Source organism: Apus apus, chromosome 17, assembly GCF_020740795.1.
Source record: "Apus apus isolate bApuApu2 chromosome 17, bApuApu2.pri.cur, whole genome shotgun sequence".
Lineage (NCBI taxonomy): Eukaryota > Metazoa > Chordata > Aves > Apodiformes > Apodidae > Apus > Apus apus.
In genome coordinates, this window is record NC_067298.1 from 4,962,096 (window position 1) to 4,975,453 (window position 13,358).

Below are 13,358 nucleotides of genomic sequence, written 5' to 3' on the forward strand. Positions count from 1 at the left end.
GGCTGGGCAGGAGAGCATCCAGGCCTGGAGAAAAAGACCTTTGTTTCCTCCTCAGCTCCCGTTGGATGGTGGCAGAGGAGCCTGGAGCAGCTGTTTTGGTGCTCCTGGGGCTGCCTCAGCTCAGCCCTGTCTGCAGCCCTGGGGTTTGCAGTCTGGCACCCCCTCTTTCCACAGGCTGTGTCACGGGCTGCAGAAGAGCTGCTGGGCTCTCTGTCCTGGGACAGCTCTTCTCATGGCACCATCCGTGAGCCCCAAGCATGGGAAAGGGCCCCTGGAGGGAGGGGAGGGAGAGAGGAGGGGAATGCAGGTCTGGAGAGCAGAAGCAGAAAACGCTGCTAGCTAATCAGGGCAGGATTAGCATCTCTTGATAAGCCAAGATGGGCCTGCAAAGCTTTGAATCCAAAGAGAGCAGTAGCATATGGTTCCTGTGCTGTAGGATTGGTTTGTATCTGCTTCAGGCAGGGCTGCTGCCAGCAGGTTTGCTGGGCCGGCTGCAGTGACACTCCTGCTGTCCTCTGGCCAGCAGCACCTCTGCCCTCCACTGCTGCCCACAGCTTCCCTCACACTGCCCAGGCTTTCTGGAGCCTGGAGCTGACTCTGGAAGTATCTTTTGGGGTGGCTGTAGCTTTTAGGGTGCATGTGTGGGAGCAGGGGTCAGTGAGAAGCTCAAGGGAACAAGCCCACTGCTCTTGATCGTTGCTCTTGGGATCTGGCTCAGACAATCTCTTGGTCTTCTTTGTCTCTCCCACTCTCCAGCTGCAGATGAGACATTCTCTTTTAAATACAGTCCTGGAAAGCTGAGGGGAAACCAGTACAAGTCCATGATGACCAAAGAAGAGCTTGAGGAAGAACAAAGGTACGTTGAGGTTCCTTTTTCTTCTTGCCCAGGGCCATCTGGTTGGTGTCCTCTTGAAGCAAGCTGGGTGTGTTCAGTCCTCTCTCCTCCCAAACTACCTTGAGAGCCTTGGGTTCAGTGTCTCACTGCACCATGGCCCAGACCTCCCCAACCCAGGAAGGAATGAGAACAAATAAAATAAGGGTGATTTAGGAGATGGAGACACTCTGGCCCATGGAGCTGCTCAAGCTCCTCCTCTGGGTGCTCTAGACCAAGTTTCCCAGGTGATGAAAGCTGGTGTAGTTCCCCTGATCCCATTAATACTGTATTAATTTACATCAGTTGAGGATCTGATCTCTGACACTTCTCCTCCCCTTACACTGTGGATGGTCTCCAAACTGAGGAGGTGGGAATGGCTGAGGAATACTGGAACAAAGTGACTGAGCCTGGAGTTTTGGAGGTCACTGGGATGGGGCTAAAACCACAAATGTCCACATCAGGGCTGGCCCCTCAGTTGCCAGTGATGGTGAGGATTTTCCCTGGTAGAAAAGGAGAATTGTCCACCTCCTGTTTTTGCTGAAGTTTCCTCCTGAGCTTGAGCTGTGCCTGAACAAGGCAGAGCCTGCCCTGTTACTGAAAACCAGCTTTCCAGCTCAAGATTCCCCACTTCAGTCTGTATGAGGGAAATCAACCCCTGTAGCTCAAGCAGCAAAGCTGTATCCAAAGCCAGCCTGTGGGCTTGCTGTGGGTCTCTGCCCACGTGCAGGAGGAGTCCTTCAGCTCCCAGGCACCTAGAGCTCATCCTAAAGCAGAGATGTGAACCCCCCCAGCCAGGGGCTTTGCCCTGCAAGCAGGCTCTGTGGCAGGCTGCTCCCCAGCAGATGGGTGCAGCTCATCCCTCTTGGATCAGCTGCAGGGAACTGGTTTCCCAGTGGTGGCTCCACAAGCCTGGGAGATGTTCTCTCCATTACTGTCCTAAGGGCTGTGGGACCCAATTCTGCCCCAGTCCCTTCCCCTGGGGTGTGCACCTCCTGGAATGATTTGGGGGAATCTGCCAGCCCTTGCCCATGGTGCTGGGGCTTGGCTGCCACCACGAGTGGAGTGGTGCAAAGGCTTGGCAGTGGAAAGGTGAACACGGGTGGGAAAGCAAGGCTGGAGGGATCACATCCCCCCTGGGCCAGGCATGATCCTGCTGGCAAGCCCTGTCTGGAGGCCCCTGAGCAGCATCTCCACCTTGCTGGTGGCTGGGCTGGCCAGGGTTGGTCTCCATGGTGTGAGCAGGACACTGTGGCAGGCAGAGTAAATCCTGGGCTGGCAGGGACGTGTCCTTGCTCTGGTCCTGGGGGAGACTCAGGTGGCACACAGGGCTCCATGCAGGACTCTCCACATTAAACCTGACTTTCCCAGCAAGAGATGCCTTCTTCCCATTCTTCCTGGCTTCTGGGCTCCCAGTTGTCCTCAGATCTTGGGCTTCACTTGCCTTGTAGCACTTCCAGGAGCAAAGATCTGCAAGGGCTGTGTGCTCTGTGGTCAGCAACAGAAATAACCTCTGGTTTCCTGGGGCACTGGGTTGGTTCTGCATTGGTGGCATGAGGAAAAAGCCTTGTTTTCTTTCTTCCTTTTGTTATCTTCAACATGCCTGAAGCCCCCAGCCTCTAAAAGGCCAAGCAGGTCTGTTGGTGTCATTGTGTTTGTCACCTGGGGAGGGTGGTGGTGGAATGAACTGGGTGAATGTGAGTGAAACCCCTGGGGCTCCCTGGGAATTGCTTTTCAGGACCCTGTTGAGCACCAGAAGGCCACTTGCAGCAGGCAAATTCAAGCCCTTTGCATCAGCAGCTCCATCCAAACCAGCCAAGCAATTGCTCCTCAGGTTTTCAGGGCCAGGAGTCCTGCAGGACCTTGGGCTGGTTCTTCTGTGGCAAAAGATGGTGCTGCTGTTGCCTGGCCTGGGGACACTGAGGGGACACTGGCTACAGGCAGCAGTGGGAGAGGGTCCTAAGACCCTCTAAGGTGTAGTCTGTAAGTCCTAAGTTGTACTTAGGACTGTAGAACCAGCTCCAGGGGGTGGTGGGACTTGCCTGGGCATGTGGGACCTCCCAGGCATTGCTGACCATGTCTGTCTGGTGTGGTCCCAAGGCAGGACACCCACCTAGGACTTATGGACCATGCCCAGCCATGAGGTCCCTTGGAGCCACCCATGCTGAGGGCTATTGGCAGGCATGTTTCTCCTACTGCTCCTTCCTTTTCCTCTCTGCCATGTTCGTGTTGTTTCTTTCTTTAAGGCAGCTTTGTGAATTTTATTTTTTTGGGTCTTGCTTTGTTGCTGGCTTACTTCCCCCCCAAAATAATCTTCACTGTGGCATCAGCAGCTTCTCATTTCAGGCCTGGCAGGTGGTGTAAGAGGGCAAGGGCTGCTGCCAGGGAAGCTCCCAGGCCAGCTCAGCCCAGCCCTTCATCCTTCTCCTTCCACCATCCCATCCCTCTCCCTCAGCTGTCCCAACCCCTCTCCCTAGCTCCACACACCCTGACCATGCTGCTGATCTGCTGTGACCCAGGTTTGCCACCTTTATGTTGCAGGATTGAGCTGACCTCTGATCTCACATCTCTGTAGCAAGTACCTTAGGTCCTCGGCCACAAACATTCTTGCAAATCTTGTTGGTAAGGACACGCTGTTTCTTAGAAGTAGTGGTACCACTGGTAACATCTGCTGATGTGGTTTCTTGCTTTTGGGTCTCTGGGGGAGGGTTTGTTTCTGAGCTGCAGTTGATGACCTGTCCCACCTTCCCCACCATGTCCTTCCCCCTTCCCTCCTCATAACTGGGGCCACTTCCCTTCTACCTCCATCTCACTTTCCATGGGCTCTCCAGGGGACTCTCACAGTTGGATCCTCACCTCTTCCCTCTTGGATGCCTGAAGCTGGACATCCCACGATGATTTCTGTCTCCTCCTTGGGAAAACCAGGGTTGCTGAGTGAGTGGCCAGTCAGTCCTGTGCTGTGTGGCCACAGCTGAGACAGGCTTTGCTTTCAGCCCTGGCAGCTTCCCAGCTCTCCCATGGACCAACAGGTTCCCAGGACGGAGCAGCCTCTCAGCAACATCCCCAAAAGGACAAGTGGGTCCCCCAGACCCTCTTGAGGCTACTTGTGTTGCTCTGTGGTCCTGGGATCTTTTTTAATCTGATTTTGGAGGTGCCACTGCAAGAATTACTTGAGCTGTAGGGCTTCAGCCAGCAGAGACCAGGCATGAAGCAGATTGGGTTATTTAACCAAAAACCCACATCTGCTCTAACCTGCATCCCTTCAGAAGCTGTGACTGTCTTGCCTGGTATTCACTTGAGTTTTGTGGCTTCAAACTGGTGCTAAATCTGGACGAAAAGGGGAAGGAATGTGACCTTTAGTGAGTGATGCAACTTCCTGCTTCTGGTTACTTCAGTCTTAAAAAACAGGAGGGACTTGTCAGCGAGGGAGCAGGACAGTGACTCTTGTTTGCAAATACATCTGCTCAGGTGGTGCTTGTGCTTGATCCCACCTGGTGGGTCACCAGGGCTCCTAGAGCAGAAAGCACAAAGAGTTTGCTCCCCTGAGGGAGACAAATAGTCTGGGCAGGAAGGGGAAGAAGGCAGGGGAAGGATGCAGCCCCCGAGCCAGCAGAGTGTATTTCCCAAATCCTTCTCCTCTGGCCCTGAGGCTTTTGGCCATCTGATGCCAACTGTAGCTGCCAAGCTGCAAAGCAGTAGTTGAGGCTGGGGCATGTGAGGGGTAGCAGTGCAGCCTGTGCCCAGGCAGGCAGGGCTGGGTCAGGAGGCACAAGGGACTGTTGGGTCTTGCTGTCCTGGCTGGGCACCCTCCTGCAGATTGAGGGAGGAAGATGAAGGGCTCCCCACTGTGCCTGCAGGGCACGGGTGGGCTGAAGTGGTCTCTGGCAGCTGCTCTTCAAACCTCCCTTGAGGTTGAACGAGGTTAGTGGGTTGGTTGGGGTTTTTTTTTTGCAGTTGGAAATGTTGAGCATTGGCAGCTGCAATGAGGCTCCACTCGTAGTCAAAGAGGAAACAATCAGGAGGAATGACTCCCTTGGGTTCTCTTTCCACAAGGCAGGTCCCAGCCAAGTCTTGGTGGGCCTTGGTGATGTCAAGGGGTTGAGCTGTTTGTGCTCTGTCCTTGCCACTCTTTGCTAGGTGTGTTGCCTGGAGAAAAGGGAGTAGATCCCCTCTGATGGTCCATGGAAAGGTCTCTCCTCTCTGTCCTCTCTTTTGCTTCTGGGATGGAGGAGGAGGTGGGGGTGGAGAGCCAGAAGCTGTGCTGGGGGGCCTCAGCTAGGGCAGCCCTGCAGACCCCTTGAGCAGGGTCTGAGTGGCACCAAACTGCTCAGACACGCTCTGCTGTTCACAGGTGCAGCCATGGATGGAGCAGGTGATCCCTCAGACCACACTCCAGTCTCTCTAAGACTGAGGAGAAGGTAGGGATGGCTGCCCAACTTCTCTGGCTAATGGGCTCAGTTTCTGTACCCAGGTGACCCATTCTAGGAGCGAATTCTCCTCAAGTCTCTCAGTCCTCTCATCTCCTGGCCAGCCATGGACGGGTTGAGGAGACACTGCTTGAGTCCTGACTAGATGCAAGCCCAGGGCTCAGCTGCAAGTTGGAATTCATGCAAGGGGAATTGGATGGCTGTAAATCTCATGCTTGGTCCTTTTCTTGCTGGAAATTTAGCAATTGGAACCTCTCTCCTCCCCAGCTGGATTCAGGGTACCTTGTGGTTATGAAGAAAGCTGGGCTTGGATCCTGGACTTTCAGCAAGGCAGGACAGATTCTGGCTCTAGGGAATGGCAGGGAGGAGAGACCTTTCCCTGCTCTGCCAGGCATCCTGGATCAAAGCAGGAATGCAGCTGTGGCTTGAGGGAGGATCGTGCTGAAGTTTGGTTTTGAACAAGACAATGCTCATGATGACAGCTCTGGAGCACACAAGGGCAGGAAGCAGCTGCAGGGGTTTAATGATTGCGTTGACAGACCTTGACCTATTTTGAAGATCTCCACTACAGGCCCTCCAAAAATAAGTGGGGGGACTGGGCTGGGGGAGGTTGCATTTTGGGAGAGCTCTCCACTGGCATCTGTCCCTGCCCACCCCTGCATTGCCATCACCAGCCCTGCCTTGCTTGCTTGCCCCCCCCCCTCTGTTCAGCATGGGATCTGGTCCTCTTCCTCCTCCCTTCTCCTTTGCCAACCTTCACCACCCACCCAGCAGCTTTGCTGTCCTGTCCTGTCCAGCATGGTGCTTCTTTTGGATGAGGGAAGCTGGTAAGTTTGGGCTTACTTTGGGGGTTTTATTATTCGTTTGCTTTTCGTCTTCTGCAGCACGATAGTCACCCTGGGCTGAGGGAGCAGGAGCAGCACAGGGACCACAAACCCGAGGGCCATGGGACTCTTTCCAGGTCAGGCTGGAGCTTCACTGGAGCCACCAGCCATGGGGATGGCACTGACCATGGGCCAAGGCTGCTTTCAGCCACAGAACCCCCAGCACATCAGGCACGGTTCCTTCCCACCTGCCTCTTGTGTGTTTGGGGGTCCCTGCTGAGCTCCCCCTGCTCTGATGCTCCCTCCAGAGGAGACAGACTCCACTGGTATGAGGAGGGGGCATCCTGGTGGCCCAGTGCTGTTCCCTGCCAACACCATATCCCTGGGGAAAATGTCACAGGATCCTAGGGGTTAGAAGGGACCTCGAAAGATCATCTAGTCCAACCCCCTCTGACCATCAAGATGTCAGTGGACTTGCAGCTCTGGCTCTATTTATAGAGCATCTGTTTTGAGTCATTAATCCCCAGCAGCTCTAAAAACTGAGTAACTCAGGATGCCTCCCTCCAACACCCAGGGAAGGGGAGGCCAGGAAGTCCTTTCCCCATCCCCTCCTCTCCCATCCCAGAGAGGAAACTTTTCCAAGCTCCCCTACAGCCTTTGCAGGGTTGGAATCTCTGACCCTGCCCTGGCAGGAGATTTCAGCCCAGGCAGCAACTCTGCTTGAGCTCCAGGGTTTGTTTTTTTTTTTTCTTTTGGCTCAGGTCCTGAATTGTCCCAGCTTGTGGCTGCTTCTCCATGTGTCCCTCACACAAGGCTCACAACTTGGTCTTCATCTGCTTCTGCTTAATCCTGCCTGGCATGGGCAGCTCACCCTCCTCTGTCTGCTGCCTCTGGGATCCTGGCTCTGCCTCTCCAGGGAGACCCAGGGCTGTGGGGACCTGGGCACTGCACCCAGCTGGTTGGTACCCAGTGAGCTGGAGCCCAGACACTGAGTGATGGAGGGAATCTTCAGGCTGGCCCATCCATGGCTTTCCCCACTTCTGCAGCAGGGGCTGGGCACAGCACTGAGAGAGGGGATTGCAGCCCCTTGGCTGGGCTGGCTGGGAGCTTGAGCCACTGGGAAATGTGGGAGGCTTCTGTCCTGCACCAGTGGTGGGCAAGGTCAGCTCAGGGGGTGATGAGTCCCTGTCCTAAAGGCAACGGGGCTTGTGCTCCCTGGTCACACAGGCTCCAGCAGCCTTGACTGTTTTCCCAGTGTTCCTGAGGAGCAGCAGCTGTTGCCCAAGGTTGTTTGCACCTTTTGACTTCTCCATCCCACTGGAGGAATTTGGATTCGTTGTGACAGAGGGTCCCTCTGGTACCTCTCCCTCCCCTGCTCCTCTCTTTTCTAAGCACTGACTGTCTCCCCCTCTTCTCTCTCCCCATGATTTACTTGTTGGCTGAAGCAACTGGCCCAGATTTTTGGGACCACTGGGAAAACTTAGATTTAGTATGTCCTTCTTCGTGTTCTTCCTGCAGTACTCCAGTCCTGGACAGGGCTGGATTATGGTCACTCCCAGAAATGAGATGGGAGCTGATGGGAAGTGGTGGTGCTGGGACCAGCCAGCAGTGAGACAGGAGGGAAGTGCCTGAGCTGAGCTTGACCACACCTTGCCAAGTCTGCCCAGTGCCCAGGGCCTTTCCTCACTGCTCTTGACCCTCAAGGGTCAATCTTGGCCTGTCTGGAGTGAGAAGAGTCTGCAGCTGGAGTGCTGTCTGCCCTCTTTGCCAGGACTTCAGACCAGAGGACTGATGTTCCTGAGAAACCTGCTCCCTCTGCCAGGGAAAGGGGCAGGGAATGCTCCACACTTCTGAAAACCAGCTTTTCTGTTCCTGAAAAGGACACAAGCAGTGATCAGAGGTGGTTACAGCAAGATGCTCTAGGATCTCCTTGGAGTGGGTCAGGACTCCTTTGGAAAGCTATAGTCTATGGATGGGCTACAGGATCTCCTGACCACCTGCTGTGGATTTTGCATGTGCGAGGGATAAACACAGCTGGGAATGCCACCTGCCCAGCCTGCTGGTCAGTGCTGGGATGCTGTCTCTGCTCTCAAAGGCAAGAAGGCCACACCCTTGTGCTGATGTTGGAGGGGAATGTTTCTGAGGCCATCAGAAGGACACATGGTTCCCATGCTTCAGGAGAAGCACGATCTTCTGAAACCTTCAGTACCTGAGCCTTCCTCATAATCCAGGACCCGTTGTTGTCTGAGCTCCTTGTTCCCCAGTTGTTCCTGGCACAGGACCATGTCCAGCTGACACGCTGGGTGTGTCACTGACTTGGCCCTCAGCTGGGGCCTGAGCAGAGGTTTGGATATCCTAGATCTGAAGAGAGGATCTGGGCTTTCAGCAAAAGAAGACCCTAACCTTGTCTGACTGATGTGCTGCTGGGGGACACGCTGACCAGGTTGATTTCCAAGTCCAAGGTGAATGGAAAGGAGAGAAGAGCCAAGGATAAGCAGTGGCTCCCAGCCTCCATCCCAAGCTAAGTAAGTCTCTCAGGCTCCACGGCAGAAAGATCATCTCAGTCTGGTGGGTTAAATGGCCCCAATGTCCCCAGTAATGGGCTAGCAAATAGTCTAATCCCCTGGCAGCTTGCTCCAGGAGCAGCAGAGGATATCCCTGCTGTGCAGATGGGGAATGGCTCTAACAGACACCCTCCAATAAGTTCATGCTTGCTTTAAGATCTTCTCACCCCAGCTATTGGGAGGCCTCCTAACACACCCGGCCCTGTCCTGGAGGTGAGTATCCCCGTGAGGGGCTGCAGGCTCCATCTGAGCCTCATCCACCCTCCCCGACATCCTCCATCCCTCCCTGCTCCAACTGCTGGAGAGGGTCTCTCCTCCTGGGCCCCCAGGGCGAGGAGCTGGTGCCCTCAGGCATGAAATCTGATTAGCCCTGCGTGACTTCAGCGGGATGAGCCCCACGGAGCGATTATCCACCCCGGAGAACCTCCTTCCTTTGTCCTGATGGGCTGCCCCCCAGCCCTCTGCAGCGTTGCTCCAGCAACCCTGGTCCCCTGTGATGCTCCAGCCTCCATCTCCCATCCGGGATCCAGGATCTGGGTCGTTGGCTGCACTTGGGAGGCTGCTGGAGAAGAAAACCTTGGGCAGAAGAGTGAGGAAGAGGCTGTAAGTTGCCCTCATGCTGTGGCTGGCAGGAGCAGAGGACTTTTACACGGGGTTCAGATGTTACAGACAGTGAATCCTACGGAATTCAGGAGGAATTGGACTGGGGGTGCATCTGTGTGTGCTGGGAAGTGCCCAGATAGCAGTGTCACAGTGTGACTCTGGTTGGAAAAGACCTTCAAGATCATCGAGTCCAACCACTACCCTAACCCTGCCACGTCCACCACCACCAAAACCTGAAGGTTCACAATCTTAATAACATGTGGTGTAGGTTCCCTCCAACTCAGTGCAGGTCTCTGTGTCCATGGGCAGCTGCCCAGCCTGGTGGAAAACACCACTGAGGGGTTTCCCACTGTGGATGGTGGGCCAGGAGAGGTGCTGGGCAGCAAGGGCAGCACATCCAGAGGGTTGAAGCTGAGAACAAGGGACCCCATATTTATTTATTTATTAGCCCTGGCACTGCTAACAACATGCTGAAAGACCTCAGGGACTGCCTGGATGTTGCCACCCCTACAACACATCTAATCATCTCACCCTCCTTCCCTGGGACGTTGGGAGAGCTTCCCATCAAAAAGAGGCCTGGTGACCTGCAGAGAGACTTGGGGATTTTTTTTTTGCCTTCTTCCCCTGAACAGACCCAGGTCTGGGAAGATGGAGAATGGTCGACCTGTTCAAGCACACACTGACCTGTGCAACCAGGACTCATCCCTGGCTCATCTGGCTGCAGGTGGGAGGAGGAATCTGGGCTGGACAAGGGTGCCAGCAGCCCAGGGAGGCTCTGCAACAGGACAGTGAGGCAGGTACCCCTGGAGCCAGTGAAGGCTTCCAAAGAGCTGGGCTTCTCCAGCTCTCATCAGTAGGTCAGAGGGTTGTAACTTAGATTTCCTTCCAGATTTACACCTCTGATTGGGTTCTTGACTATCCTGCTGCAATTGATGAAGCCAAGAGCCTCCTCCTTGGAGGCAGGAGGTTTGCAAACAGTGGCATGTTCTGCCCTGAGGTGGGAAGTTGCCTTCCCCCAAAACACAAGAGTTTTCCCCCTGCTGATTTATGTGAATAATAATGAACAAACCTGAGGGGTGAAATGACTGAAATGATTTCTCTCCCTGTTTCTCTTTGCAGAACTGAAGACTATACGAAGTTGTCCCTAGCCTCCTCCTAAAGGCACCCCTTGGCATCTTTAAAGGCTTGAGAGAAATACCAAAACCAACCAAACACACCCATAAGAGAAATCCATAAACCCTCAAAACTTGGGATCCCCTCTTGGTCTGAAGTTGAGCTCTTCAAAAACTCCCGTGGTATCAAGTTTCAGGAGATCCTGTTGTGTGGCTCCATGGACTGGGGCTGGGCCCAACCAGTGGCTTGAGTTGTGTTTAGGGTACTGGGATGAACCTTCCTCCCTCTCCCCCAAACAGAACCCAGATTGGACTTGAAATATGCAGCGAGTCTCTTAGTTGTGTTCTACCATGTATTAGGTCTGCCCTGAGATCTGTCTTGTTCCTTCATGGGGGCAGGTGAACCATAAAACTCCTCCCAGACCAGCCTGGACCTTATATCAGACTACCAAGTTGTTTCTTCCTGGGGCCAAACTCCTCTTTGTGGCTGGGGGGGTGGGAACTGCCTATGATTTCAAAAATGTTGGACGACCCTGCTTTCTTCTGGGGGGTGGAGGGACAAAGTGGGGTCCAAGTGAGGGACAGCAGATGGTAGCTGGACCGACTCCCAGCTTGCTTCTGTAATTATTTTAGCAGAGAGCTTGTTCTGTAGGTAGACAGAAGACTAGAGAATTGACAAAGATTGATAGTTGAGCTGTTCTGCCTGTGCTGGAGGTTTAGGAGAGCGTGCTTTGGCTGCTGGTAATATCTGGATTCTCACTTTTCCCTACTTGGGTTCCCAAGAGGAGAGACCCAAGGAGGTAGCTGTGGTACCAGGGGTTCCCTCTGGCTCAGGACGAGGCAGTGGGGGCTCCTGGAAGAGACACCCTCCCCGTTCCTCTCCCTGCTTGCTGTTCCCGTGCCCTCTTCCTCCCCCTGTGGCTCGTCCACTGGAGCCAGAGCTTAGCCCTGCTCCTCAGCTCTGCCACCTGCAGAAGAGGAATTCAGCTGGGGGGGCTGTGCCCACTGCAGCTGGAGAGCAACCCCAGCTGGTTTGTAAGAGGGAGAAGAAGACCCCCGTCCCCTCATCCTGCTGCAGAACCACTGGGCTGGGTGTGGGGGGGGTTGTGTCCTTCAAAGTTTCTCTCTCCCTGCAGGACAACTTGGCCAACAAACATATCAGAAACCCAACAGGCTGCTTCCCACCCCCCCCCCCCCCACCCCCCTCCCCCCCTTTTTTTTTTAATTATTATTATTTTTTTTTAATTCCTATGCAGACAATACTTGAAACCTCGTACCCACTTGTCCCTCCCGGGGCCTGGGGCTGGCAGACTCTTTCAGGAAAGGGGCTCCATTTCAAGAAGAGCAGGAGGCTTCAGCTCTCCAAGAAGCTGGGCTGCCCCTTCCCAACTGCGAGTGGTTTGCATACGAATTCAGGCACATCTGGACCCTCTGCTTCAGCACCCCCTGGTACAGCTGCTGCCTCCCTCGGTGCCCCCACCCCCCCCCCCCCACCCCCAGCACCCAACTATGCAAAGAATGCCTTATCTACATGGTGTTTATCTCACATGGCAATATGTACATCGAGCAAAGTCGAAGAGTTGAGTCCAGATTATTATTTTGTTGGGTCGTTGTGGTGTTTTTTTTGCTAGTGGCAGCGAGTCCAAGTGTTTCTTCAACTCCAAGGGCTGTCTGGGTGGTTTGTTGTTGTTTTTTTACTTTTGTTTTTTGTTTGTTTTGTATCTGCTGGTGGCTCTGATGCAAAGGACTGTCATTCTAGTGGCTTGAATCTGTAAAAATTGCCTTCGTTTGGTCCAATAAACCTTTGAATAGTTGATTTGGTTTATGCTTGTTCCTCGTGTCCCCTCCCTCAAGAGATTGGTGCTGAAAATTGGGATTTTTAGGTTAGAGGGACAGTCTGCCTTCCTCTGCCTCTTCCCCCAGGAATTATCCCGCTGGCTTCCTTACCAATTGAGTCAGATGAGTGGTAAAAGTCAGGGATTTTCCTGTATTTCTGCTGGAGCAACAGAGTGTTGCAGTAAGATCCTGGTCTTGTTTGGCTGCAGGAGGGATTAGCAACATTCCCAGGATTTCAGCTGCTCTGGACATGGGTGCTTAGCAGCTCCTAAAGCAGAGATCTCCTTTAACACACCTATGGCTCACTGCCCCAAACCTCCAGTTAATCATAACATTCTTGGCCTGAACTGTCTGAAAAGAGCCCAAGGGAATTAAGTATGTAAATTCAATTGCCTATCAAGAAGAATTAGGCTGCTCTGAAGAGCCTTAATTAATCTGTTTTGTCAGCAATAAGTAAAATCCCATTTGACCTCCTGGATCCAAGTAGTTTTGAGGACAGCACTTATGGGAAGAGGGAATGATTGTACTTGTGAATGGGGCAGGTTTGATCTAAATCATTAACAAAAAATACAACGAGGTCTCCTTTGATAGGAGAAGCTCCTCTTTGAGATCAGTCATGTTTTTGATGCTTTCCTCTTCCTTCCCAGGCTCTTTTCTCTCTTCATCTTTGCTTTGCTCTCCCTTTGTTGCAGATTTTTGCAGCACAGAGAAGTAACAGCAGGAACAGCTCCTTTTTATTTCTGGTTTTTCATGATGTTTCGAGTGGAGGGGACAGCCAAAAATGCCTCGATGTTGGGCTTTAAAAAAATAGTGAACGTTGTTTGAGATCTGGATTTTGGAGGTTTGGAGACAGGGAAACAGGCCTTTTGGGGAGGTTTCAGCAGTGTTCATGTCTGAAATGGGGAGCAAGGGATGCAGACCAGTGTGAGGCCAAGCTGGGGATTGAATGTCTCTACACCAGGCTGGAACACGTGCTGCCTGGTGAGCTACAATAAAATATTGATCACAAACGACCGTGCTTCCCTTCCTCCCGTCTGGAAAGGGCAGTTGGATGCTGTTCATGTGAGCACAAAACAGCAGAGACAGTCACATCCAGGCAGCTCAGAAGCCTCTGGCCAGAG

The 13,358-nt window shown here is 53.5% G+C and overlaps 1 protein-coding gene across 5 annotated transcripts in view; it reads left to right on the forward strand.

Annotated features, from left to right (window-relative positions):
* Positions 1-13,358, forward strand: part of MXRA7 (matrix remodeling associated 7) — a 38,586-nt gene that overhangs the window by 12,131 nt on the left and 13,097 nt on the right. For 3 of the 5 annotated variants that reach the window (XR_007891100.1, XM_051634642.1, XM_051634643.1), the window contains exon 4: positions 757-856. Coding sequence is in view for 4 of the 5 variants with exons in the window: in XM_051634642.1 (XP_051490602.1) it covers positions 757-856 (100 nt within the window). In the remaining variant the exon portion in view is untranslated. Of the gene's footprint in view, positions 1-756; positions 857-3,412; positions 3,494-10,408; positions 12,218-13,358 lie in introns of those variants that run through there. The other 2 variants (XM_051634646.1, XM_051634645.1) reach the window with 2 other exon arrangements.